Below are 27,726 nucleotides of genomic sequence, written 5' to 3' on the forward strand. Positions count from 1 at the left end.
TATACTTTGGATCCAATAAGACATGACCTGGCCAGCAGGTGGATCAGTGGTTAGCACCGTGGCCTCACAGCTAGAAGGTCGCCGGTTGGCGTCCCGGTGAGGACACCCGGGATCTTCCTGCGTGGAGTCTCCATGTTCTCCCCGTGCAGCGTGGGTTCTCTCCGGGTTCTCCGGCTTCCTCCCACAGTCCAGAAACATGTTGAGGTTAATTGGTGATTGTAAATTGTCCGTAGGTGTGAATGTGAGTGTGCTTGGTTGTCTGTCTCTAAGTGTAGCCCTGTGATAGACTGGTTACCTGTCCAGGTGAACCTGCCTTCACCCTGAGTCAGCTGGGATAGGCTCCGCCCCCCATGACCCTGGTGAGGATGAAGGTGTAGAGATGATGGATGGATGATATTTCTATAATATATACATCCAATTTTAGTGCTTAAATCGTTTAGTTTACCACTAATGTAATGATTAATTAAAACTCCATATTTGCATAGCTGCCTTTTTATTTATTTTTAATGTACGTTCCTGACACTAAATCACATGAAGAGCTTTTGTACAGTTAAAGGTCTCATTTATTTTGTTCTAATAACATCAGTACAGCAGTAAGAAATAAAAGCTTTCCTTCACAGAACCAACACAGCGTCATGAATCCTCCTCAGCAGAGCTAGCTTGTGAACATGCTCTTTAACTGGGTTTGAAGTACTTGAACAAGCTGTTTGCCTGCCGGCCTCTCCCTGCAGCCTTTCTGTCTTTGCTCGTCGAGCTTCTCCCTGGTTTCATGGACGAGGGAATCTTTAGCATCGGCTTCTGCTGCTTCCACTCGGACATCAGCTCCCTTTGAACGTCCGGCGGAAGCTCAGAAAACACCTCAGGGTCCACATTTCCCGGGAACTCGCAGTCAGAAGACAGAGGGAAGGACGGCCTCTTTTTCTCTGTGATGTGTTCTTCTGGAATGGCACTTGTGCCTGGAGGCTGCTGGGGATTCACGGTGGTCGCTGTGTCAGATGAATCCGATCTGGTGGCAGTCTTTTGAACATCTAAGTCTGTAAACGGCTGTGGAGACTTGTTTATTGGTATGTGGGGGGCGTCAGCGACTGATGAGCTGGTAGAAGTGCTGGAGAGGGAGTCGGAGTAAGCCGGGGATAACAGCTCCTTCTGGATGTCCTCTGGAAGGAGCTTGAACACCTCCGGGTCAACACTGGGTGGCGGCCGATGTGTGGTAGTGTGGCGTGTTCCCGCGGTGCTGCAGGACGCTGTCTGAGTCTCTTCCACAGCAACAACGGAGCTTTGTTTCCATCTGAACCCATGTAATGCTGCCTTAGAGCGAGAGGAGATGCTTGTGGTGGGTTGAGTATTCATGCTGTGTGTGCTGACCTGATGGTCCAGGCGGGGACCGGCGCCACGCTGAGAGGAATCATCCTATTGGACGAGAGAAGAGGAGGAGCGTGAATGATTTACAGGAGAGGAAACTTCTGCATCACGCAGCAGCACAGTGTGAAAGAATAGGACTCTCTGCACATTACGCGACATTTAACACCCTTTAATAACCTACAGTGACATGCATTACGTGTGTTGGGGTCACGCTGCCGTAAGTAGAGCCACTATGCCCTAAAATGATTTCATTTATTGGATTTTTCAGTGATTCTCAGCAGTGTTTTACAGTGACTCCAGATAAATGACAAAAACTAGACAAGTGGATCAGCCACATAAAAACAGTCTAAACTAAAATCAGAACACGGCCACGACCAGACAATAAGAGCTCCACTGCGGATCAGTTCATCGACAGGAAAATAACATCAGACATTTTTCTATCAAAATGTGAAAACATGCAAAGAACACGTGAAGACTTGCTGCTTCTCTTTGTCTTGTCTAAAAGTGAACTCAGTGTTTGTGGGTTTAGCTTCGTTATATGGAAAAAGGAAGACAAAGAGCCACTGGATTTGTTTTTTTTATATGTTTTGACACTTTTCCATGTATTTATTTTCATTAGTATATTGGTTCTTGCTGAACACTGAGCTCAAAATTAAATGTAAAAACCCTTTGGTAACTTCTGCTGGAATTTTAGGTAAATGTAGGATTTTAAAAGCATTCTGTGAAACTCAGTTTAGTTCTTTTAAAAACTTTTCAAGACCTGCAAACAGGACGATAAATGACCATTCTGTGACCAGTATTAAGGAGACACATCACCTGGCTCTGTGATGAGCAGGTCTGCGTTCTTCTGGGAGATGTGCTCTGGGAGAAGAACGACGTGATGGAGCCCTTCCCGCTGACAGCAGCCCCTCTGGACTGCAGGTTACTGAAGCACACGTTGATGAGCGTGAGATGAAATGCAGCGCTGCGGTCCACCATCTTGTGAAAGAGCTTCTTGGCCAACACGACCAGCTGGACCACAGCGTCCTCGCTGCTGCCTGCAGAGACATTACAGATGGTTTACAGACAGCTGAGGACAACAGGGTCTGATGAGGATCCTAACTGGGCACAGACGTGTTCGCTGCCTTCATGGAGACCAAACATCGATCAAAGAGGTTGACACGTTGATTTTGGAAGAAATTTAAAAAAAAAACATTCTCGACACTCTTGTTTCAGCAAATTCAAGGACTTGACTTCATCACAGTTCAGCAGTAATGGTTGACAGGACTAAACATTAGAGAGGCTGATCTGGATGTGACTGAGGCTTTTGTCCTGAATCAAAGCTAGAAGTCAAGGTGAACTTATTGATTTTAATTCAGTCACCGAATAAACTCAACCATCAGCGAGTCAGACAAGAGTCTACTCAGAGAATCCAGAGAAACACCAGCAGCGTTCACAAGTTAGTCCACAACCACGTCTTTCTTTGTCTGTTCACAGGAAACACTGAGTCTATGTGAGCTTTTTCTCTGAAACTGGAAAAAGTGAGCTGAAAGATGCTGCAGACCTCCACGAAGCCTTTACACATGTCCATTTAGAGCAGCTCGAACAGGCTTCCTGTCTGAGTTAAAGCTTGACGTTAGCAGACACTGTAATGACACTGATAACCAGCAGATTACGGTGATCAGTGACGCTACAGGCCGCATAAACTAATACACGTTAGACAACTGTACAGTGAATGGAAGCCCTGATAAATCCTCCTCACGTGAGCTCCTGCAGGAGGAACACAGTGTGCATGGCCCTACCAGAGGTGATCTTCTGTCCAACGTGGTTCGGGATCGGGCACTGCCTGCTCTCCCGACTGAACCACTTGTTGGTCGCTGAGTATCTGCGGATTGTGAGTCTGAAGGTTTGAGGCTGCCTGCCATCTTTGTGCATCCTAGTTTTCAAACAAAGAGACTCAGTTACATTCAGAAGTCGTGTCTTAAAGATGACACGAACTGGTTCAGTGATGAGGTGGTAAACTGGTTCTGACCGTTCCACCAGACTGCTCAGGAGCTGTTGAATCTTCTCCAAAGCTTCTTGAGGTGAAGTCATTTTTTTGAAGGAGTCTTCATCACTGAGAGACTGAGACATAAAGAGGACACGAATGCCTTGAATAATATCCGATAAACATGTTCTGCAGAAAGGCGGCACTTTAACGGCACCGGGGCTGACTGGTGGCCCACAGAGACAGATTAAAGACAGACGCTGGCATCATCCATCATCTCTACACCGTAATCCTCACTAGGGTCATGGGGGGCGGAGCCTATCCCAGCTGACTCAGGGTGAAGGCAGGTTCACCTGGACAGGTAACCAGTCTATCACAGGGCTACACTTAGAGACAGACAACCAAGCACACTCACATTCACACCTACGGACAATTTACAATCACCAATTAACCTCAGCATGTTTCTGGACTGTGGGAGGAAGCCGGAGAACCCGGAGAGAACCCACGCTGCACGGGGAGAACATGGAGACTCCACGCAGGAAGATCCCGGGTGTCCTCACCGGGACGCCAACCGGCGACCTTCTAGCTGTGAGGCCACGGTGCTAACCACTGAGACACCTGCAGCCATAGGCATCATTTAATCTAACTGTATATGGTCTCTAAGCACAAAACCTCTCAGTACCAGAAAGGCATAAACTGTCTGAAGACACCAACACTCAGCAGCAACAGCTGTTTGCTTTGTCATAAGAGATGTGACACAGTTCTCCTTCTGCCATCTGGAGGACACCGCTGAGTCACCAAGTGCTCCGAACTGTTTTCACTGAGAGACAAACAAAATGCTTTTTAGATTTCAGCGTTTTTATTAAAAAGGATGTGAACATAAATGGATTAATGTATGAAACTAGCTGCGTTCAAAGAACTCACGGTGACAATACTACGATGCAACATGTAAATATTCGTGGTTTAGTGTCTGTCCCAGACGTTCATTCTGCAAAACTCACTGATTACCTGATCCTGAGTAAACGCTCTCTCGTCCTGCCTGTACCGCTGTGTGTACAGCACCATGACCATAAACTGGATCTGATTACCATCCATTCTCATGAGCCGTACCAGTGAACCAGAAGTTACTCTCTAAAGTATATTGTTGACAGATTCTCTGATTTAAAAGACAAAAACCCTCAAAACCTACTTTTATTTTCCATCATTCACCAGGTTTAAAATGTGCATTTCAACTGTAAAGGCTCAAAATTCACCATCAAAGCCCCAGAAACATAAAGCAGCAGATATGTGACTACATATGTGACTTAGTGACTCCCGTCTTCTGTTTGGCAAAACGCAACAACAAAACATTCCTTCAGTTTAAGTAGACAGTAAACATGTCAGAGACGTCCCGGCCTACCTGAGGGGCCCCCGTACAGGTGACAGGAGAGTCATCAACACCGAGGGCCAGATTCTTCAAGCGCTGAGCAGTGGAAGCTCCGAACTCTCCCACCAAGTCACTCAGTGCAAAGAGCTGCAGGTCTTTAACGCTGACGAGTCCCAAAGCTTGAAGCCTCTTAGCAGTCTGGTGACCCACTCCTACGAACACAGGACGAGACAACAGAGTTCATTATCAGGGATACTTGACCCAAGGGACACACACCAAGAACACTTCAAATTATTTTAGTTGGAAAAACATTCAGGCAATACGGCACACAGATATGAATGCCAGCAAAACAGCCACCCGCTGAAATCCGGCTTCACATCTGATCCTTTGTATTAGAAACACAACAGCATGTATTTCTCTGAATGGAGCCACCTCCTCGTGCTGAACTCCCTCTACAGCACTGATACCTGGTACTTTGCGCAGACTGCTGAGGCAGCCCATGACGTCACTGACGTTCTCTGGCAGCAGAGTGGTTTGCTGGTTGGGTTTGAAGGTGCCCGAAACCAGTTTAGCCAGCAGCTTGTTTGTGGCAATGCCAGCGCAGCCAGTCAGGCCCAGTTTGCTGTGGATAGTTTCTCTTAGCTCTGCTGCAATGTGTGAACCTAAAGCCAACCTCGGGTGGTCACCGGTTAGAACATCTGCACCTGAGCAGGAAAAGGAGAACAGAAAGTCAAGAAGATCTATCGGACTTTTCGTGTAGTGAGAAACTGAGAGTTCTATGCAAATGTCTCAGAGGTTTTAGCTTCTCGGCTTGTTTCACAACTCGTGTCCCAGTTTCCCAGAGCCAGATGCACAGCACCAGAGGCATAACCGTGACTTACTGGTGTGGTTGTAGACGTGTCCTTCAAATGAAAACCCGTCAGACTCGCCGGTCTGCGCAAGCTTTTTTTCTACCATCTCTGTGACGTCCATGAAGTTTTCATCAAATCCGAGCCTTTCTACCAGCGGACAGTAGGACGCCAGCAGCTCTGGGTGGTGGACAGGAGAAGACAAAGCAAGGTGGGAGAGTTCACTAAAGGAAACATCACGTTCATGAAGCTTTTCAGCACGGTGCGGTCTGTGTGTTGTAATGTGGCTGGAATCGAGGAAAGCAAAGGCAACAGTCAGAGTGAGATTTTTACACCGGAGCCGAGTCAAAATGCAAAATGCCTTGTTTTTGCCTTGAATTATGACTCTTGAGGTTGTTGTAAGTGGGCCAGCGATTATCTTCTGAGAGATCTGACATCAAAATCAGACATTATAAAGGTTTGCCTTCATGTTTAAAGGTAGCGTGATTAGGTTCATCTTGTCTACTCTGAATTTAGGTATAAGGGTTCTTTTTTTATCAGACAATGAGGATTTTTTAGATGAGAGCCTTTTTCACCTTTGATGTGTTTCGACTGTCCTCCAGTCTTCCTCAGAAACGTCACTGACGTGTCTTCATCAGCTGCTGGTTTCCTGGAGGCGTGACCCACCTGGCCAGCTGTCAGATCTGCCCGACAGGCCACGCCTCCTGCCGCCCGGTGGTCTCTGCAGGAGAGTGTCCCATGTGTGGGACAGCATGATGCGTCCTCATCACGGTTCATGGTGTCTTTGGCTCGCCTCCTGATTTCTATGGCCTCCTTGATCCAGCGTTCACACTGACTGACAGACTGCCAGGTCACGCCTCCAGGAAACCAGCAGCTGATGAAGACACGTCACCACAGACGTCAGTGACGTTTCTAAGGAAGACTGAAGTGACAGTCGAAACACGTCAAAGGTGAAAAAAGCTCCCATCTAAAAAACACTCATTGTCTGATGAAAAAAGAACGCTTATCCCGATGTTTTCAGGTGGTGCAATTATTCTCTGCTACTTCGTTTCCTTGCTGTGGGCTGAAAAATGACACGTCCAGGTCCCACCGAACAGCAAACAGCCAATAAACAGATTAATGGGGTGAACCTTCTGTAAACACTTCGGCAGCTGCAGCTGCATTTGCAGAGCCCAGTGTGACGTGCTGCTCCTTCTCACCTGTCACCTTGTAGGACATCTCTCTGTAGTGTGTCAGGTCTTCCCCTCTGACCAGCACCAGCTCTGGACATCTCTCCTGAGCGTCGGTCACATACATGAGCTTGGTGACGCCCTGCTGCCTGGCCACGTAGTTACAGGTGACGATGATGTTTTTCTGCTGAATACCTGGTGAAACCAGATCCAGTTCTGGGCTTTATGGAAGCATGTCAACTGTAATTCTTGTGCCTCAAAGGCTGCTGTGTGGCTAGTCAGTTTACCTAGAGGGACTTGTCTCAGAGCTGGGTTCCTGATCATCTCCACCTGAGCATAGAAGCAGTCCAGGTCAAAGTGCACAACGACTCTGTGGGTCCTCCTGATGTCCGGCCCTGAACACACACATCATACTAACTGTAAGCGCATTATGTGCATGTGGAAAAGTCAAACGAAAGTCGAAAGCGGCTGTCAGGTTCCTAAACCAGCTTAAAGTTGTCACACTTTACCGGAAGCAGCAGCAGCAGAGGGGGCGGGTGCTGCTGGATCCACGAAGCTGCTTTTCCACTCGGTTTCATCCTCGTCCAGCTCGTCCTCGCTGTTGTTCATCTCTAACCAAACTGACAGTTTTATGCCAGACGGCGGTGACGCTGCTGTTGTTGATACATGCGGGTTTCACTCTGACGGTCGGTGCTGGTGTCTGTTTAGTTTTGTGCAGCAGCGCCATCTGCCGACGCGGAGGGGAAACTGCAACACAGCGGCCAACCTCACTAAACTATTTTCTTGCTCTAAGCATAGACTCTGTGTCTCTACGTTTGTTAAATGCACCCCGAAATCAATCTGATCCAAACTAAGTTAGATTTTATGCAATGAAAACGTATTATTCGGCATTATTTTAAGGAATTAGCTTTTTAACGGGCGTCTCGCGACCGGCCTTACAGTATATAAACGCGGCTGACGTCAGCCGAGGTTCAGCCGGAGCACCTGCCGTTAATTAAACCTGCTTGAGCACCGTGAAAACGGCGTCTTCGCTAATGTTTCCCTCCTTGAGTCTTTTTGCCGACATACACTGTCCTCTGGCACAGCGCGGGCAGTGTGAGCGGCCTCACTGTTTATACAAACACGTCGCGGAAGCGCGGGACGGCGCCTCGTCGACGTTGGTGTTCGCAGGTCAGTTAGCAGCTATGCTAGCTGTAGCCGCTAGCCGCTAGCTGTAGCCGCTAGCTACATCAGGTGAACGTTAACGTTAGCCTCTGATTCAGCAGTGAAAAGAAAAGGGACACTTTGTAGTGACAAAAAACGTGTTCGAAATATTTGCTAAACCAACGTATATGTAAAAACGAACAAAGAAAAAACGTAAATATTAACATTTAATTTTGATATGTGAAAACTTGATTCTATTTGTGAAAATACGGAAAACAAACACATTGAGTTTTGGTTGCTTATTTAAAAACCTGGACGACATTAGATTAGGTTTGCATTAACAACCACTACGTATAGACCGGTCACGGCTGAACTGATGCACAGGCTTGAGATTATTTAACTCCTATTTCTGATATGTGAAACCTTTATTGTGAAAGGGCTGAACGGGAGACATTTTTGTAGTTTTAGGTCTAGATGTAGAAACCGCTGGACTCGTATCGGTCGGATCTGGGCCAGAAGAATCTTCAACACAGGTTCTGGTGTGTGAAGCTGTCGTTCAGTCTGGAAGGTGGACTAATGGGAAGTTTTCTGCTCTTTTTGGTGTGTGGACCAATTTAAATCTGGTCTAGAGCTAAATTCACCAGACTTGGACTCGTTGGTCTCAGACAGGCTAGACACATGTTCTGATCAGTGAAACCTTTAGTTTATTAGTGCAAATGGGAAAAGGGGAGATGTTGGTTTATTTTCTTGACCACATTAGCTGCTGAAGCTAACTTAGCTTAGCTTGTGGTTGGAAGCAGCGAAGCAGCTGATCGGGGAACATTTCAACATAAAACTGTTCCCAGCTGATCGCTTAGAATAAGAAAATGTTTTTTTTGTCATACCAGATTTCTGAACTATGCTTGTTTAAATATACAAATGAGGTAAATTTTTCAATAAACTCAAGAGCAGAAATTTATGCTGTGAATAAAAGCAGCTTCAAAACTTTTTTATTTTCTTTGGTGTTCTTTGAATATTAGGGTCAAAGTCTTTCACAGATTGAATTTTGGAGGTGTCTTTATAGCACTACATGAATCTGAAAATGCTGTCAGAAATGCCACTGCTTTAGGAATTAAATACTTTAAGTGAGGAATGATCTAGGCCTTCAGGATACAGATGGGAATAAGACAAAGGTTTGGGCTATGCAAGTCCGATTTAAAGTGAAGATTTGTGGCTGAGAGAAAGAGGAAAACATGATTAGTTTTAGTTAAAAACATGTCTGTGCAACTCGGTTATCACAGGAAAAAGCATACTGTGCCTTCTGAGTACAGTGGATCAGATGTGCAGGTTAGAATGTCTGCTGAAGTGGCAGAACTGATTAGAAACTGAAGAGTAAATATTAAATGGCTAAATTAGGCACATTTGTGGATCCACTGCTGTCAGAGCAGGTGAGGAAAATGGTTTTATAAATGTTTTAATCTTTATATGTTCACATGTTTTCATTTCAGTCTTAAAAGGGGCAGTTTGTGGTTTTGTGGTGTTCAGAAAGTAAAGACACACAAAAAGCACAAGTCGTTCATTCAAATGTTTAAAAACCAAATTAATTTAGGAAAACATATTTGTATGTAGTCTAATCCCACCCAGTATTATCTTCCGCCATGTCAGTATTACTAATCAGTCTGATTTCGTTTCCATGTTGAACAGGGGTCCAGAATGGCTCCTCATCCACTGCCTGTGGAGCCCCAGTGAGGGACGAGACCGGAGACTGCCTCCATGAACTGGAGCGGATCAACAAGCAGATTGAGACTGTAAGACATGAGGTAGAGCAGGAGCAAAGGCGACTGTCGCGCTACCAGACTGTACAGGCAGATGGCAGAAACCTGCAGGTGCAGACTGCAGGTACAGATGTAGACAGAGGTCCTAACGGACCACCTTCATGCACAGACTTCACTAAAACACATGTAGAAGCAAGGAAGTACGTGGTTGACAACTCAAAACCAAGAACAGATTTGGAGTATGACCCTCTGTCCAACTTCTCTGCGGACTTGCGGACGTACAGCTCTTCAGGTAAGGATCAGAAAAACCAAAAAGGTTTGAAAAAGGCAAGAACTGCTGTGTCTTGTGACCAGATGGAACCAACCACATATCAGACTCTGCTTTCAAGATCTCCAGAGCTACATGATGACTCTAATGAAGACAGTGTCCTGATTATCGATGTTCCCCCATCGCCCGTTGAAAAGAGAGGTCAGACTCAGAAAGCTGCTGCCTGTGTAGCTGGCAGATCCTCCCAGGCTGCCGTAGGGGAAGGGATGGAGGCTCACACGCTACCTATTTTACCTGATACTTCTTTAAAGGTGACATCTTCATCGGCTTCAAGAGCTGATGCAAATAAAGTTCATAATTACTGTGATGTTGGGAACAACTCAGATCGACCTACTTTTAATGATAAAGGATGTGAAAAAACACCCGTTGGTGGAAGTGCAGTTGACTTAACTGGATGTTTAGAAGACCTTGATAGTGAATGTCAAAAAATTACTGGTTTTCAATCTACTGAATTACTAGAGAAAACCCACCAAGCTGCCACCTCAGACCGACAAGATCTCAGCTGGAACAACCTTGTGTGTGAGCTGCCCAACAGTGCTGAGAAACTGCAGCCACCAGAGAACTCCCTGTTTTATAGAGCTCCAGCTGGTAAGTCGTGGTGCATGCAACACACCAAGGAAGCTCAGGCAACAGCGCAGCAAGCTCCGAGCAGGGCTCATAGCCAGCTGCCTCCTGAGCAACCATCAGTGGTGACAGGCAGCCAGAGAACGTCAGGGCAGATGCAGAGTGAAGCTGCCCTCAACAATATGTCATCTGTTGGGTACGAGGACCAAGCAGAGTCACCTTCAGGTAGCCGTACACGTGTGACTGACGGAGGTGAATCTTCATATGAACCTACTGAGCAGCGTTTGGTGGGAGCAGGCGGTGACGAGGTGATAATAATCAGCTCTGACGATGAGGCAGGAGCGCTCAACTATTCAGAAATGGAGCTTTCAGACAGTGACCCGATGGAGGAGTGCTACAGGATCTTCATGGAGGCGAACAATGAGGACAGAGGAACTGAACATCAGCCTGATGTGTCTGTAAGTTTGCTGTGGACACTTAAGATGCAAAATGAATGAACTTTTCACCTGTCGAGATGTTTTCTCAGTTATCTTGTCATTTGCAGTCTGGAGCTGTGGATGTAGCGAAGCAGGAAGAAAACGTCGCGCCCCAAACGTTACGAGGAAAGAAGAGAGTGGCTCATGAAGCCAAACCTACGGAGGTACATGGCGTCGCTAATCATCTCCTGATGTTGCATCGTCAGGACCACTGCCGGATAATTTCAGGTGTTTCTTTTTCTCCATTCAGCAGCCGGTTGCTAAGAGTAGACCTCAGCCACAGGTTCTGGTTCCTCTCCGTGGGCCAGCAGCTTCAGGATTTGGCTCCCGGCCCTCCATCACTTCCAAGATCCAGCAAGTGCAGCAGAGAGCCTCCATGCTGAGTGCTTCAGTTAGAGGCGGTCAGGCTTTTGTTTCCTCCACATGTCAGAAGAAGCCAGAGACCCTGAGTGCACCTTCTGCTCCAGCGCCTGAAAACCTGCAGCCTGCTCCTGTGCAGAACGGTCAGCATGTGTTGGCAGCAGTGGATTTGTTTGGCTTGTTGTTTGTTTTGGAAATACGATGAGTAAAATGTCGATTAGTGTCCAAATGAAACAGTAAAACAAAATGTGGACAAATCGGTGCCCTTAATTGGCTCATAACGAAGTGAAAAGTTGATTATTTTTTGTCGTTTACTTTGACATGACAGTTCTTGTGATCTGTTTGTGTCTTTGCCTGAATGCATTATATCTGCATGTACATTTCTGTCTCATCCTGCAGGTTACTTGAACTACGTACCTCTGGGAACAGCTGTTATTGAAGTGGGCAACAACTTGCACTTGATCCTCCCGGAGGGGGCCTTCCCTCTGCCCGTTACTTCCAGTCCCAGCCCACCTACCACGGTGTTAACTCCAGTCAGCCGAGTGCATCCAAGCGCTTTCACAGTGAAACAAACATACCATCCACCTGCTGCTACCCCTGTGCAGAGGTACCACTCAACAGCACCTGTGCTCATTCCTGCTCCGGCACGTAAACCTTCATTGACCCCTGCTTTTGCATCAGCATCTTTACATTTGAGTCCAGCGACCCATACAGTTCCTCAGGCTTCCGTCCAGGCTGTGACTAAGGTAAGAAGTAAAACTACGCTCGGGTCTGGTATGAAATGCTTAATACATGAATATCATCGTGAATTTGCTCTTTCAGCCGACACCTGCTAAACGTAAACTGAAACAACAGTGTGAGGCCACCAAAGACAAAGTGCCCCATGATGTCCGCCAGCGCTACGTCAACATGTTCACAGAGGAGTTCCTCAAAACAGCAGCCAGTGTTAAGGACGCCTTTGAAAAGGTGAGTACATGCACCTAAATGTCCTCCTCACTTCTGTCTGCACACTCACTCTTTTCCTTGATGGCTTTGTTGGTAGGCTCTCGCTGAGGAGAGGACTGTGTACAACCGCAGTGTGAACAAACTCAAATATCTCAGCATTGCCGTGAATGCCCTGAAGAAGCTGAAGAACCAAAGCGCTGCTGCTGCTGCTAAAAGTGAGTCGCTGGAAACTCTGCAAGGAGGCCGTGCTGGTGTTTTTGGAGGATGTGAACATCGCTGATGCAGCACAAACAGATGAATTCATTTTGTTCATACTTTGCCCATTTCAGATGAAAAGAAAGTCACCAGCCAGATACTGAAAGGCAACATACCACTGACCCTACAGAAGCTTCAAGCACACGGTGAGATCTCGAACTTCTTTCAGTACATTATCGTTTCACTGGAATATTGAACAGCTTCTCAGTACTTGTTTTTCCAGCAGATGATTTGGCATTCTATGAGAGCCTGAAGGATTATTTATTGACTGATGAGAAGCTGATTGAGAGCAACTGTCCCGTCCAGCATCCAGAGAGACGTGGCTGTGCTGTTCTATTTACTGACAATAAGAGAGTGCACGCAGACCGTAAGTGATCACATCTCACTGCTGCTTTCCTTTTGTGTCACTAGAGGGCACCCTTAACCTCCGTACTTGGAGTGAGGGTTTGTGTGTGAGCTTGCTTCTCTCCAGTGATGAACCTGTTTGTTTTCCTGGTCAAAGCCCTGAAGAGGATCTGCTGTCGATGTGGGGCGACGTACTCCGTGAGCCCGACAGGCAAACACATTCGCAAGGAGGAGTGCAACTATCATTATGGGAAAGCAGTGACCAAAAGAGGTCAGCAGCCAGGGCTTATCTTAATTATCAATTCATCTGTCTGATACTTTAATGATTAACTGATTGTTTGGTATATAAAATAATAAATTGGTCTCTTTTGATCTGTTGGCCTTCTGCTATAACTCGTATACTGACTTGAGAACACATAGTAATCCTGAGTGGGGCCTCCTGTTCCTTTGGAAGCAGCCTCCAGATCTAAGATGCATGATAAACATTGTGATGGGAGTGTTGTGTACCTGCTGCAGTGCCCGGGGGAGTGGAGACCCGCTACAGCTGCTGTGAGGGCGTCATGGGAACCCCCGGATGTCACACGTTTAAGGTAGAAAACACTGAGTTGTTGGACACGTTGCCTGAACTTCTTTCAGGTGTCCCAGGTGATGTTCTGATTGTTTTTGTTTTGTCTTGACCAGCTGCATGTCCATGATTCTCTCAGCCTGGACGGGTTTGTGTCCACTGGCTCCAGACGTCCCCCAGACACCAGCTGTCCTGGGGTCTACTCTTTGGACTGTGAAATGGTGATGCTGCTTCTTCCCTTTGAGCACCAGAATCTAACCAGATCTAACCAAAATGCAGCTTAGCAATGAAACCATAATCAGCAACACATCCTCCCCTTTTCTCTTGTAGAAACAGTTGCTGTATTACTTGTGTGTACATATACACTGAACTGATTGGGTCATTAGGATTACTGCTAATACTGTGTGAACATCCCACGTGCACACGTGCCTGACGACAAAACAAACAAAATGAATGAGTGTCTGTGTGGATGGACACTGAAGACAAAGCGTGTCGTGTTCATGTCTGTCTTCATAGTGCTACACCATTCACGGTTTGGAGCTATCCAGAGTGACGGTGGTCAACTCCAGTCTGCAAGTCGTCTATGACACCTTTGTCAGACCTGATAACGAGGTCATCGACTACAACACCAGGTAATGTCATTATATTTGTGGCTCTTTGCTTTCCTCATCTTTTCTTTAGCAGGAAACTTTCTCTGTGCACCTACTTGAACTCGACCTTCCCCCTACTGGCAGTAAGATCCTGATAAGAACACTGGGAAGAGCTAAAGGCTGACCACTTGTACTGTATCTTAACGAGGACTTAGAGTAGCAGTAAAAATACCAAGTTCAGGGAGATGGGCGTGCCACTAAGTGAAAGGTACAGGTTGAGTAAAAGTAAGGAAATGATGCTACTGCTGTGTTGATCAGTATGTTTTTAATCAGTCAACAGGTCTATTGACACTTGACTTGTCTAGGTTTTCAGGCATCAGTGAGGAGGATGTGAAGGGTACCCACACCTCCCTCAGAGAGGTCCAAGAGACCTTGCTGAGCTTCATCAGTGCTGACACCGTTCTGATTGGACACGGCCTGGAAACAGACCTCTGTTTACTGAAGGTGACACTAAAAACTTGACAGCAATGACTTTACTGCGTTTACAATTGTCATATCTTACACAGTGATTACAGAAGTCCTAGATTGTTCTGAAACCAGAATGAGTGCGTTCACATGAAACAGGAGGTTTGTCAGATGAAGCCACTCACATTACAGCAGAGTGCTCTGCAAGGTTTTAACACCATTTCCTCAGCAAGATGTTAATGTACGTTTGATTTTACAAGCAGTCCTTCATAATTCAGGTTGTCTGTTCATGAGAATGCTGTTTTCTGTTTAGCTCCCTTTTATATATTTTATTTATTTTTAGCAATAGACTAATAACTGAGTGAACAGTGTGGTGACCAAGCAATTCAAACCTGTGATAAAAAGGCACAAACTCTGTAGCTTCACTCCACTAAAACAGAAAAAACACCATAGAGGTGAGTGATTACCACTTACTAGTAGTCAGCTATTGGCTAAGAACTGATTGAAGTTTGCAGTCCTCACAGTTCCTAACGCTACAAGAGAAAACTATCACCTTGAATTACTTGTGAACAGTTTGATCATTTATGATGAAACATGCAGAAGGCCTCATGCAATGACTAAAGACTAACTGTGGTCACATTTTGGAGCTACATGTTACTCATGTTTGTATGGAGGCTTTGCATGAAATCCAATAATATTCCTGTGGTGCTCCACCAGGACTCGTAGTGAACGCTCTGTTCAGACAGTACGCTAGACGTTAAGGTTGTTTATGGCCTGTGAGGGATTTCACATTCCTTCAAAGGCTTTCATCAGTCATGGGAGCTTCAGATATTGTCCTACTGCCTCCTTAACTGTAGCTGCTCCATGGGACAGTGGTGGACACGTCGATGGTCTTCCCCCACCGTCTGGGTCCCCCTCACAAGCTGACCCTCAACAACCTCACAGCTGAACACCTCAGGAGGATCATCCAAGAGATTGGTGGGTAGGATGGGTATAGCTGAGGTGTTAATGCTACCACACCTGCTGGTGCTTCTCAGTGTGCTACTTTAACAGCACTCTGATCTATTTGGTAAGTGAAAAAGCAGGACACTAAGAACACAATCAACACTGGTGTATTTTCACTTTTTTCCTGTTTCCTATCGTTCACTCAGTAACAAATGAATGCGGGACTCTTTGGACAGCATTTCTCCTGTGCAGCTTTATTAGTTCTTCTGCCAATGCCAAGATTCAGTCAGAAGAGTGTGAAAATATACCAAGGCACTTTGTCTGCTGCGTCTAGATCAGTAAATCATCCTGCTGAGAACTAGAGAACTACAGTTTAGATGATGCTCTGTTTCACACTGAATTTATGAACACACCCAGAGCTGAAAGATAAGCTGTTGTTCCTTTTAGGCCTGAACAGGTGTTGATATCAGCTGGTCATCTCGGTGTGTGGACTTCACACAATAAGAGGTGGACGACCAGCCAGGCATCTGGGAGCTGTGCATTTCTCTGTCTGTTCTGATGACTGTTTAAATAGATGGATTGAGTTTCTGCTCTGACACGTAGAAGACGTGTTGCGCCTGTGGTACGGGGTATTGCTCGGCATTCTGCTGAAATGTGATCATGCTTTTCTCTCAACCACCAAGAGCATGGTGTCTGCATGCTGCTGCAGCTTGTGACATAAAGAGGTGGCTCCACCCATTATACACAAACCTGGAAATCCCAGAATATGAATCACAGACAAACTAGAAACCATGTTGGTAAGATAAAATATGCAAGATAACATTGACATGCAATAATGAATAGGAAATGTGTTTTCCTCCAGTATCACCAGAACGACGACCTCAAGCTTGTGGTTCTGTCGGGCTGTAGTGATCCATCGCTGTGTGTGTTTTCATTGTTTCACTGTCGTCCACCCGACTTAAATCTAAATAAAATCCAAATGAACATGTGTTTGAAATGGAATGGAGGTTTTATTCCGGAGACTGCTGACTGTCACGTTGTTTGCATACATGACATTAATGCATTGCTGTCTTTGCTAGTTTGTGGCCACGACACTGCAGAAGACGCTGCTGCCTGCATGGAGCTGATGCTGTGGAAGGTCAAAGAAGATGGAAAACTGAAGAAATGACAAATAAAGCCAAACAATCTCCACACTGTTTAGACATAGAGAGACAGACACGGTTATGAATATCTGTTTGTTCTTAGACATGGAAAGCTATTTAGTTTTTGGTTTAATCACATCACTTGATTTATGTTCAGACTTTTTACTTTTTTTTTGTCTACTGTATGTAAAATTTTGATTTGCAGCTCATTTGTCCATGTCTGTAGAAATATTTGTGATGGCACGACAGTGTGCTGACAAAACCTGACATGAGTGTTCAAGTAAATGCACAGAATGCAATCCCTTTGTGGTTTTTTTGCTTCTCTAATTCACACCAGCCAATGACCACTCGCCTACCTGCCAGGCATTTGGGAACTGTGCAATTATGCAAATCTGCACACCTGTCAGCAATCGGAGTAATTGCAGGTAATCTAAAGCAGCGAACCAACAAAGCGTATTTAAAAGCAAGTTTTAAGGTGGCAGCAACTTTTCAAATCCAGGTTCTGTTACAAGCATGAGACCAACATACAATCAGTTTGTTCACACATCAGTTCTTTGTCCATCACGCTCGTGTTCAGTCCATCACTCAGCCTTTCTCTTTGTCGCGTCCTTCCTGCCACAGCACCTCCGGAAGCAGAAGCTGCAGGTCTTGACGAAGAGGAATATTAGGAGCAGATCTATGGCGAGGAAGAAGGCTATGACATCCAGGCTGTGGTACTGGTACCAGGTGAGCTCGTGGGCCTGGACCCTCAAATGCTTTGCCCCTTTGTGTCTCATGGTGAACTCAATCCAGAATACTGACTCGTCCAGAGCACTCATGGGTCTGTCGTGGTGGATCCTGGACAGTCGCAGAGCATTTTCCTTGTACCTGTGAATGTATATAGATATATGCTGATTATCATTCTGTATTTTTCACTTTCCTCCTTCAAGTTTCTTTAACTTACAACGATTGGGGATAAAAGAGGGATATTTATTTCATGGTTTTGTATTTTACAACTTCAATTTCCTGCAGATAAGCAGGTATATGAGGGGTTAAAGCCATCCAGTGGTTTCCCACCTTACTGTACCTTTGTTAGTCTGTCTGTGGTTGTGATTGAATTTAAGTTTGTTGTTTAATACATTGAAAAGGTAGTTGTACATTGAACGTTGTACAATGAAATGCCCATGCCCCGGCTCTCTCTCAGCTCTTAAAACTATATAAATATGAAGGAAATAACAGTAATAAAGAGGACATCCAAAACAAGAGTAAATGTGAGTATCTAAAAGACTCACTGTGAACATATGAGCGGACTACTGTTTAGTGATCTCACAGCTTGGTGATAAGTCTGTTTTAAGGTGACTGGTCAGAACATTTGAGTTGTTTTCCGAGGGCAGGAATGAGAAGAGACCGTGTGCTGAATAACACTTAGTGGCTCGCTCTGCAATGGGACGTCTGAATGTGGGCCGGTGGTCTTCCTATGACTTGTGAAGCAGATCTGACCTCCAGTAAGAATGCTCTCTGCTTATCTCAACAGAAACTGACACCAGTTCAGTTTCATCAAGGTATCGCAGAAAATCTGCAGGACACCAGTGATGGTTAGAGACCAGGAGGGCAGATCTGAGATCTGATGTCTCAGAATCTAAACTGATTCAGGTCCAAAAGAGGACATTGTTGATGCAGACCGGTGGCTGAACAGTTTGTAGTCTTGGTACCATATAGATTGGTCCCTGTGCTTCCTGTAGGCGTCCTAATTGTTGCCTATCAGCCAAGTCATCGTGGTGTTGTGAGTTTCACAGTATGCTTATTGTGATATTTGGAGCACAGTCATGTGAACAGACGGTGGAGTGACTGACTGTCATGTCAGTTACTGCATTGGACCTCGGCTCCTTCAGGGCATGTCATCAATCTGGCACATGTGTTATTAATATGAGCTCTCCACAAAAGCCAAAGGAAACAATGCTTCAGTACCTTTAATGCCCGAAGAATGCAGATACGTAGGAGAACTTACGATTTGTCGTTGATGACAGTGTTGATGGCATCTCTAAGGTCCTCGCTCTTCATGAAGTTCAAGTCCACGGTAACTGCAGCTCCTTTAGCCTTCATGTGGACCAAGTTGTCCGGCTGGTCACCAAACAGGGGGATGCCCACCATAGGAACACCGTGGTAGATGGCCTCGTAAATCCCATTTGTGCCACCATGAGTGATGAAAGCTCTGGTTTTAGGGTGACCTGAGAAGTGGCAGAAATCATGAAACATGCATTATTCCTTTTCAAACAGAGATGACCGAATGAGTGCTGCAGAAACAGATTTGCATGTTCACACAAATACTTGATCTGTGCATTAAGGTAACAGAAGAAATCACCTGAAGCAGGAAAAGGGTCGACACATCATGCAACATTCAATCAAGATAATGTTTTTGCTGTCTCAGCAACAGATTGTATTTTATTCACATTTTAAAAGCTGAAGCAACAGGTAGTATTTTACATTCCATTAATACACAAAGTAAATGAAGGAAATGTCCACAGCCTCAACAAAAGTAATGTGATGCGGATGGCATTAAGACAAGCTCCAGGTACACTTCATAGCAGCCAACAAAACGTTCTCGTTAAATCAGCAGCACCGCTGTCAAAGTTGTGATTGTGTGAACATTGAGTCTTTTCCTGATGCTATAAAACGGTTCAGTAGCATTTCTTCATGTCCCTCCATCCATACAATGTGGTGGATACCAGACGTTACTCACCCAGCAGGTCGTTCTGAGGGATCCAGTCATATAGCTTGGTGTTGGGGCCCAGAGTCTTTGGTTTTTCTCCACTGTATCTCCACAGCACCTGTGGACAACAAGTGGAAAACTTCTTTAGAATGACACAGTGATGATTCTGTCGTCATATGCGCTATAGCTTTGGATTAAATAATCATTTATGATCACTTAATTTGATTGACTTATGGTAATAGAACCATGGGGCTCCTCTGACCAACCTACAAAACAAGGAGGGCCATGAAAAGATCAAACTACTTCCAGCTGTAACCTTCTTCATCTCAGTCAGCAGTAATGTGTAGCGGTCTGCAGTTCATTGACTGGAACGTTCAAAGCACTGGGATGAGTCGTGCACTGACTACAGCAGATGATACTCCATCTGTAGAACTGGTTGTTACGGTGGTTGAAGGTGGTTGCAGTGGGCACAGAGTCCTGACCTTTTGTGGGATCTGAGCGAGGCCTGAGGCGATCATGTTTGCCTTCTCTGTGGTGATGTTCTTGATCATGGATCCTAAAGTGAAGACCACGATGCCAGCGTCTCCAGAACTCTGCACAAATTCTTCCATTTTCTGCAAGAAGAATAATGACATCCCATCAGCCGGTCAAGCAGCTGGTTGTCTTCACTGTTGAAATCAGGAAAACTGTCCAACTGCATTGCACTGAAAGGTTAATAGGCTTGTAATGGTGGAGACAGGCCTACCTTTGGTAAAGGTTTAGCAGGTCTGCAGTGGATCCCACCAACATATTTGAAGTTGGGGAGGAAAGGACGAGGGAAATCAAAATCCCAGTAGGTTCGCACTAACCAGATGTCTGCTCTACCCATCATCTCACAGGCACTGGTGGGTGTTCCTGTTGCAGTGCACAAGAGACGGATCATAAAGTATCACCAGTACTTCAGAATATACAGCAAATGTTCTCATAACATGTGATTCAACATAAATCACTGCAGTTAATCCAAAGTAGATTGATCATCATCAGACTTAATGCAGCAGTGTTTTCATGCAGTGGTTTTTGTTCAGCTGCTCACCTTTGACTTCAGAGTAATATTTATCTGCTTGTTTCCATAGGACATGTTCAGTCACGACGTCCTGCAGAGCGATGAAGAGAACGTTCCACAGTCTCTCTAAGAAGTTCATCCTGTCTGTAAGTTTGCTCATAGCGGCGGGCACAAAGGAAGGTGGAGCAGGGACCTGACCACACAGCCTCTCCCAGTTGTTGGCTGCTGAAATTTGGAAGGAGTAGACAAGGGGGATGCCCAAAATGTCTGCTACCAAGTCACTGCCGGGGTAAATGGGGTCAGACAGGAGGAGGTCATAATTTCCCTCCTTCAGCTTCTTCATGAGGGTTTCTGATTTCAGCACACCGTCTGATACCTTTAAAATAAACTGCATCTGATCCCTCATTAACTCTGCTACTCGAATGTAAATCTGCAGGTAGCTCATATGATCCATCTCGTACATGGAGAATTCAAGGAAGTTGTTCATCCTTTCCTCCGTGTCCTTGGATGAAACATCGACGTTGAAGGGTTCGTAGCGAAAACGTGAGGGTTCACTGGTGTTCATGAATAAGGATGAGCTTGGGACCAGGACAGTCACCTGGTGTCCTCTGTCGATCAGCGTGTTCAGCACAGGCTTCATGTTAATCCAGTGGCTGGCTTCAGTGTACCACACCAAAATGTTCCCTCCATTTACGCTCCATGTCACACAAAGTACCAGCAGGACACGAGCAGAGAGACGCAGGTCCATGGTGGCTGTTGGTCGGCTGGAAATCCAGCTGTGGCCTTTGAAAGGTTCTCCTTGATCAGTAATGATTAACCACATAAAGCTGACCTATGGTCCCCTTTGTGCTGCACGAGATAACAGGCAGCAGGTAAAAGGTATTGTCTACAAAGGTGACAGCATTACAAAGCAAAATAACCTCTTACCTGTACAAGGTTCTTTTTTACCAGCAACCTGTGGTGTCAGGATGCTAAGGTGGTCTCTAAACACTGCTCACTGCACTTGGAGTACACTTGACATGCTATCAGCACGTGAAATGTGCAACCAGGGGCAAGAATGCATTGGTTCATGTCTACAACCATGAAAACTCCTACAGAGCAGTCTCCTTCCCCCACAGTAACAGCTCTGATCACCGAGCTGACAACAAGCCACACACCCCACACTACCAGACCGACTCACTTGCTTTCATGCACACTTAGAAGCAAACCACAACAAGGCCCAGGTGCCCTCACCATCACCTAGCGAGCAGGCCGTCCAGGTGACAGCAACCCAGGTTGAGAGTCTTCGCCAGCATCAACCCACGGCAGTGGGGACGGACAGCGTCCCTGGAAGTGTTGTGAGGGAGTGTGCTGTGCAGTAGACAGAAGTCTTTGCAGACATTTTCACCCAGAGAGCTGTGCCCACCTGACTCAAGAGTGCCATCATTCTCATGCCAAAACAGTGGAACCCAGCCTGCCTGAATGACTTCCGCTCCGTGGCCCTTACACCCACAGTCATGAAATGTTTCAAGCAGCTTGTTTTTTTCAACACTTCCAAGGGCCGCCTCTCAGCAAACTTAGACCCAGTACAGTTTGCATACAGAACCAATCGCTCGGCAGAGGACGCCATCTCCACTGTACTCCATCTCACTCTGTCACCTGGAGGAGATAAACACCCACGCCAGGCTCCTTTTCATCGACTTCAGCTCTGCATTTAATACCAAATCCAGAGCAGCTGGTGGAAAAGCAGAAGCTGCTGGGGTGCACTCTGGCACCTGCAGTTGGATCTTCAACTTCCTTTTGCAGCGTCAGCAGAGTCAGGGTGGGCGCTCTCACTTCACAAACAATCTGAGTGAGCACAGATCTCCTTCAGGATGTGTCTTCAGCCCCCTGCTGTTCCGCCTGCTTGTCCGTGACTGCACTGCCAGATTCAACGCTAATCACATGATATAGAGTTTGCTGATGACATGACGAAGGTGTGTCTGATCAGCATTGATGATGAAACTGTGTACAGGAACGAGGTTGAGCAATTAAGTGGAACCGGCAAGCTCCACTGCACACCACTGCCCATCAGCAGCACCACTGTGGAGAGAGTCAGCATCAAGTTCCTGGAGGTCCACCTAGTGGACGACCTGACCTTCACTACCAGCATCACAGCCATAGTTAAAAAGGCCCACCAGTGTCTCCATCCCCTACGGTGCCTGAAGAAGGCAGGCCACCTTGCCCCCCATCTTACCACCTTCTACAGAGGCACTGTTTAAACCGTCATGTCTTATGGCCTCACTTCCTGGTTCGGCAGCTGCAAGGAGGTGGAGAAACATCAGCTGAGCAGGACTGTAAAGAGCCAGCAAGATAATTGGAACCCCTCTCTCCTCCCTGCTGTAGATCTGCAACCAACGCTGTGTACGCAGGGCCAGCAGCATCATAAGGGACCCTCATCACCCCTCCATCGCTCTGCTTTGCCTCCTGCCATCAGGGCAAAGGTAGCCTTCATGCCACATCCAGCAGGATGCTGAACATTTTCTTCCCACAGGCAGTCAGAACTAGTAATGGACTGGGTCCTCTCCCCCCGGTATGCCTCCCCACACCCCACCCTTGACCTCTCCTATAAATATGCACACACACCAATTTAAATATCCCCCCTAACTGACAGTTACAAGCTGTACTATGCTATCTGAACGGACTGGAATGTCAGTTCTTTCAGCACTTTAGATGCTGCGATGCCTCTGGCTGAATCTGTATTTACTGCATCACCAGCTGCTGCTACCAGACTGAACTGCACTAGCACTTTGGACATACTGTGCTGCTACGTGAGCCCCTTATAGCACTTTAACATACTGGGCTCCTTCCCCCCAATTGTGTCTGAATGGTTTTATGTTTTTTGTTTTTGAGAAAATCACTTAATCTGCTGCCCTCACTCTGCGTTTGCGTACATCGCTATGCAGTGGCCTAAACACTCTCCCATGAAGAACCCGAAACAGGAGCTGACTTCAGGTGTTTTTAATGGAAGCCGTGTAAAACTGTGCAAAAAGAAATACAAAATACCTGTCAGTATACAACTACTGTACAAATAACCTAAAACATAATGCACCATGCATGTCAGCACCGATACAAACACCATAAATCAAATAAGTCTAAACAGACATTCCCAGAATTAGTTTTCTGTTCTAACAGTTAAATGATACAAACAAATAATAGAAATATCCCCTACAATCAAATAAACTTAAATAAACTTACAGATTATGCTTCAACAGAGCACCATCAAACAGATGCATCCAGGTTGCAGGGTAGCGTCAACATTCAAAACTGATAACTTTATTGAACACCTGAGCTATACACAAACAAGGCCAGTAGGTGGGACTTCACTCACTTAACCACATACTGAGTCACACTCTAGGAGAAGCAGAACACTCCCCGCCTGGCATCAATGAGATGTCAAACCAACCAGAACTCAACACATAAAATAGACGAGTGTGAAGTATGAAAGATACATTAATACAGTCACTTATGAGTGTCCTCAGACACGAGGAAGACGACTTCTGAAACAGGTCGTAGGAACAGCCCCACTCTACCATCTCTGATGCCCTTCACTTCAGTCTTCCTTACTTTCCCATCATCACTAGGAAAAGTGTCCGTAACTAGTCCAATAGGCCAACAGTTCCTCTTGGTCTGCTTGTCTCGCAGAAGGACAACATCTCCTGCCTGAATGTTCGGCCTTTCGCTCTTCCATATCCGGCGTCCTTGCAGATTGCTGATGTATTCTCTTTTCCAACGTTCCCAGAAGGTGTTTGCCAGACTCTGGACCTGTCGCCACTGACGTCTAAAGAGGTCTTTTTCATCAAACTGACCTGGGGGTAAAGGGGGTACACCTATCTTCTGGGTTAGCAGAGTTGCTGGAGTGAGAATGAGCGGGTGATCTGAGTCTGTTGAGACTGCAGTTACAGGCCTCGTATTCACTATTGCTGTGACCTCTGCCAAGAATGTTGGGAGAACTTCATGAGTGAGTTTCGCAGTTCCATGTTTGAGGAGCATAGCATCCAGAATGCGTCGAGTGACCCTGATCATATGCTCTCAACTCCCACCCATATGTGAGGCGTGTGGCCGGTTGAACTGCCAGGTACATTCCCTTTCTTGCAGGAAGGTCTCAACCTGTTTGTTGTTTACTCCTGAAGAGCCAATTTGAAGTTCTTTACAAGCTCCCGTGAAGTGAGTTCCACAATCTGACCTAAACTGTTTCACTGGGCCTCTGATTTCAAAAAATCACCTCAGGGCATTAATGAAGCAGGAGGTATCCATAGCCTCTATTACTTCAATGTGTATTGCCCGCAAGCTCATACACGTGAAAATGACTGCCCATCGCTTGCTGTTTGCATGACCTCCTCTGGTCTTTCGCGATGTTACGAACCAAGGACCAAACACATCCAGCCCTACATATGTAAAGGGGGGATCTGTACTCAGGCGATCAACAGGCAGGTCTGCCATCTTCTGCTCTTCTTGCTTGCCACGTAGCTTGCGACAAGTCACACAATTGAAGATTCTACTACTGATAGATCGTTTCCCTCCAACTAACCAAAATCCAGCCGCTCTAGTAGCGCCTTCTGTGATGTGCCGACCTTGGTGGTGAACTTTCTCGTGAAAGTGTCTGATCAGAAATGTAGCAATATGTAGCTTGCCAGGAACAAGTATTGGATGGATTTCGTCAGACGGCAGTCCTGATTTTGAGAGACGTCCTCCAACTCTGAGGAGGCCATGTGAGTCCATGAAAGGACAAAGTTTGCTAAGCGGGCTTAGCCTAGGAACAGACTTTCCATTCTCAATGCAGTTCATCTCTTCACTGTACACTTCTCTTTGCACATTGAGAATAACCCTCCCCTTGGCATGGTCAAGCTGTTCTTTAGTTAGTGGTCACATACAAGACAGCCTAGACAGGTGCTGTCTTTTGCCGTGTTTGGTGAACGAGTGCACAATGTGTGAGAGCCTAGCCACAGCTCTTAAGAGAGATGTCCAACTAGAGAAGCGCTCAAAGCGTGCAGTGCCAAGCTTCTCCAGTGAAAGTTTAGTAGCACATGTAGGGACTGCAGGTCGCACCTCCACGTCTGTTCCAGGACTGATGAGATCAAAGGTTTCTGCAGACAGACAACTCTCTGATGAGTCAGTGAGGAAAGCAGGTCCAGTTAACCAAGAGGAGAGTGCAAGTTGATTGGCTGGAATGGCTCTCTTAGCAATTATCAGCTGGGTTTTGATCAGTGGGAATGTACTTCCATTGGTTCACATGCGTGGAGCGCTAATGCGTTGGACTCGATTACGTACATAGATGTAGAATCGCCTTGACTCGTTGGATATGTAGCCGAGCACCATTTTGCTATCGGAGAAGAATTGAACATCATCAACTATGGCGTCCAGCTCCTCTAGAATGGCCTCTGCCATCTCTACTGCTAGCACTGCTGCACAAAGCTCGAGTTTTGGAACCGTGAGGTCAGGCTTTGGAGCCACTTTCGCTTTGCCAAAAATGAAGCCTACTTCCTTTAGCAATAGCCTTAATGGATGCATCGCAGAACACATACATCTCTTTCTTCTGAGCCATTGAGAATGGCAGTGATGTACACATCCTAGAAATCTTCAGTCCTTGAAGGTCTTGTAGCGAATTCTTCCATTGGAGCCATTCTCCTTGTTTTTCCTTTGGAAGTGGAGCATCCCATTCACAGGCTTCAGTGGTGAGTTCTCTCAGAATGAAACGGCATTGAATGCTAACTGGTGCAGCAAATCCGAGAGGGTCGAACAAGCTGTGATGGTTGACAATACACCACGTTGTGTGAAGGGCTTTTCACTGGCTGCTACACGGAAGGTAAAAGTGTCTGTAGCCAAATCCCAACCAAGACCTAGACTGCATTGCATAGGGGGAGAATCTTGACCAATGTCTAGGTCTCGCAGGCCTTTGGCAAGATCTTCTTCTGGAAAGGCTCTCATAACCTCAGGGCTGTTGGCCGCAATTTTATGGAGTCTGAGGTTGGACTGGGCCAACATGTCCTGCGCTCTTTTCAGCACATCAACTGCCTTTTTTGCACTGGAGAATGATTTCAAGCCATCATCCACATATAAATGAAGTACCACAAAACATCTTGCTTCAGCACCAAACTCTTTCTCTCCCTCCAAAGCAGTCCTCTTCAGCCCATACATAGCCACTGCAGGTGAGGGACAGTTACCAAACACGTGGACCTTCATGCGAAACTCCATCACTTCTCCATCAAGCTTATGGTCGCAACACCACAAGAATCGTAAGTCATTGCGATGATCCTCTCTGACCAGGAAACTGTGGAACATCTGCTGAATGTCTGACATGACCGCAACTGGTTTGCTCCTGAACCAAATAAGCACCCCAACCAAACTGTTGTTGAGATCAAAACCCCACAACAGTATGTCGTTGAGAGACACGTTGTTGTACTGTGCACTTGAGTCGAACACGACTCTGATTTCACCTGGTTTTTGTGGATGATAGATACCAAAGCTTGGTAAATACCAGCACTCTTGGTCATCCTTCAATCGAGGGGCAGGCTCAGCGTGCCCATTGCTGAAGATTTTCTTCATGAACTCCACAAAATGGTCCTTCATCTCCGGTTTCTTCAGTAGTGTTCGGCGAAGAGACATAAGTCGGTTCAGGGCTTGCTCCCGATTGTTAGGTAGACGCTGTCTGGGGCTACGGAATGGTAAAGGGGCTACCCAACTATTGGAGTTGTCCTTGAAGAACTCTTCATTCATTATGCGGAGGAAGGTTTCATCCTCAACTGAGGGTGCGAGTTTGTCGTCGTCACCTGAAAGACTAAAGATACGTGTGCCCAGAGTCTCAGAAAGTGGTCTACATTGTTCCTCTCTGAATTTTTCTTTCACACGTATGCTGCTTTCACATGGTTGGAAGTAGCTAGGTCGTCCATTTTCCAAGATGTTGGTCTTGTAAGTTTGTACAATTGCTCTGTGTGCTCCCTTGAGACAGACGTCACCCACAATAACCCATCCCAAGTCGAGACGTTGTGCGTAGGGTGCATTGGGTGGCCCATTGCGCTGACTGCGTACCTTGTGTACACGTATTAAGTCTCTACCAAGCAACAAGAGAATTTCGGCTGAGGGATCAAGTTGTGGGATTTTGTCAGCGATTGGTTTCAGATGTTCATGGTAATTTGCAACTACAGGTGTAGGAATTTCCTCCCTGTTGTTGGGAATGAGGTTGCACTCAATTAGTGTAGGCAGTAAGAGGTGTACTTTACCGTCAGCAGATTCCACCATGAAACCGCTGGCTCTTCTCCCTGTCGTGTCTGTTGTGCCAGAGCATGTCTTGAGGGTATAGGGGTAAGCATCCCCTTGGAGACCAAACATGTCGAAGAAGGAAGACCTCGCTAGCGACAAATTGCTCTGGTCGTCTAACATCACATACAT

General features: G+C 46.2%; 3 protein-coding genes across 4 annotated transcripts; 1 reads left to right on the forward strand and 2 right to left on the reverse strand.

The window, feature by feature from the left end:
• Nucleotides 1-474: 474 nt before the first annotated feature.
• On the reverse strand, nucleotides 475-7,385 carry poli (polymerase (DNA directed) iota). The gene is made up of 10 exons (XM_008306118.1): nucleotides 7,221-7,385; nucleotides 6,999-7,106; nucleotides 6,742-6,906; nucleotides 5,576-5,722; nucleotides 5,162-5,398; nucleotides 4,728-4,906; nucleotides 3,374-3,465; nucleotides 3,144-3,277; nucleotides 2,179-2,399; nucleotides 475-1,410 (listed from the first exon to the last, which is right to left on the reverse strand). Exons 1-10 carry the CDS (start codon nucleotides 7,318-7,320, stop codon nucleotides 676-678), a joined length of 2,118 nt encoding a protein of 705 aa, XP_008304340.1. The 5' UTR covers nucleotides 7,321-7,385; the 3' UTR covers nucleotides 475-675.
• A 360-nt stretch (nucleotides 7,386-7,745) lies between these two features.
• On the forward strand, nucleotides 7,746-16,887 carry LOC103375798 (uncharacterized). Its single transcript, XM_008306117.1, has 16 exons — nucleotides 7,746-7,881; nucleotides 9,574-10,958; nucleotides 11,045-11,140; nucleotides 11,230-11,479; nucleotides 11,736-12,082; nucleotides 12,159-12,302; nucleotides 12,379-12,496; nucleotides 12,611-12,682; nucleotides 12,760-12,903; nucleotides 13,039-13,152; nucleotides 13,398-13,471; nucleotides 13,563-13,667; nucleotides 13,963-14,078; nucleotides 14,402-14,540; nucleotides 15,359-15,479; nucleotides 16,526-16,887. Exons 1-16 carry the CDS (start codon nucleotides 7,746-7,748, stop codon nucleotides 16,612-16,614), a joined length of 3,450 nt encoding a protein of 1,149 aa, XP_008304339.1. The 3' UTR covers nucleotides 16,615-16,887.
• Nucleotides 16,888-17,039: 152 nt separating this feature from the next.
• LOC103375797 (UDP-glucuronosyltransferase 2C1-like) lies at nucleotides 17,040-23,598 on the reverse strand. 2 transcript variants are annotated; one of them, XM_008306116.1, is made up of 6 exons: nucleotides 23,536-23,598; nucleotides 20,023-20,171; nucleotides 19,760-19,891; nucleotides 19,308-19,395; nucleotides 18,576-18,795; nucleotides 17,040-17,455 (listed from the first exon to the last, which is right to left on the reverse strand). In XM_008306116.1, exons 2-6 carry the CDS (start codon nucleotides 20,146-20,148, stop codon nucleotides 17,170-17,172), a joined length of 852 nt encoding a protein of 283 aa, XP_008304338.1. In that variant the 5' UTR covers nucleotides 20,149-20,171; nucleotides 23,536-23,598; the 3' UTR covers nucleotides 17,040-17,169. The 2 variants fall into 2 exon arrangements, with proteins under 2 accessions (XP_008304338.1, XP_008304337.1); XM_008306115.1 differs by lacking the exon at nucleotides 23,536-23,598 and adding an exon at nucleotides 20,350-21,344.
• Nucleotides 23,599-27,726: the final 4,128 nt, after the last annotated feature.

The sequence above is a fragment of the Stegastes partitus genome, unplaced genomic scaffold, assembly GCF_000690725.1.
Source record: "Stegastes partitus isolate 25-593 unplaced genomic scaffold, Stegastes_partitus-1.0.2 Scaffold2943, whole genome shotgun sequence".
Lineage (NCBI taxonomy): Eukaryota > Metazoa > Chordata > Actinopteri > Pomacentridae > Stegastes > Stegastes partitus.

Excerpts from the sequence above, each read along its gene's own strand:
- poli (XM_008306118.1), bottom strand. The coding sequence starts at position 7,320 with ATGAACAACAGCGAGGACGAGCTGGACGAGGATGAAACCGAGTGGAAA. Across the intron at positions 7,107-7,220 it reads CTCTGCTGCTGCTGCTTCCG|GGCCGGACATCAGGAGGACC; the intron begins GTAAAGTGTGAC and ends GTGTGTGTTCAG. Across the intron at positions 6,907-6,998 it reads TCTGAGACAAGTCCCTCTAG|GTATTCAGCAGAAAAACATC; the intron begins GTAAACTGACTA and ends TGGTTTCACCAG.
- LOC103375797 (XM_008306115.1), bottom strand. The coding sequence starts at position 21,142 with ATGTGGTTAATCATTACTGATCAAGGAGAACCTTTCAAAGGCCACAGC. Across the intron at positions 19,396-19,759 it reads TCGCTCAGATCCCACAAAAG|GTGCTGTGGAGATACAGTGG; the intron begins GTCAGGACTCTG and ends TGTTGTCCACAG. Across the intron at positions 17,456-18,575 it reads ACTGTCATCAACGACAAATC|GTACAAGGAAAATGCTCTGC; the intron begins GTAAGTTCTCCT and ends ATACATTCACAG.
- LOC103375798 (XM_008306117.1), top strand. The coding sequence starts at position 7,746 with ATGTTTCCCTCCTTGAGTCTTTTTGCCGACATACACTGTCCTCTGGCA. Across the intron at positions 12,083-12,158 it reads CCGTCCAGGCTGTGACTAAG|CCGACACCTGCTAAACGTAA; the intron begins GTAAGAAGTAAA and ends TTGCTCTTTCAG. Across the intron at positions 13,472-13,562 it reads CCGGATGTCACACGTTTAAG|CTGCATGTCCATGATTCTCT; the intron begins GTAGAAAACACT and ends TGTCTTGACCAG.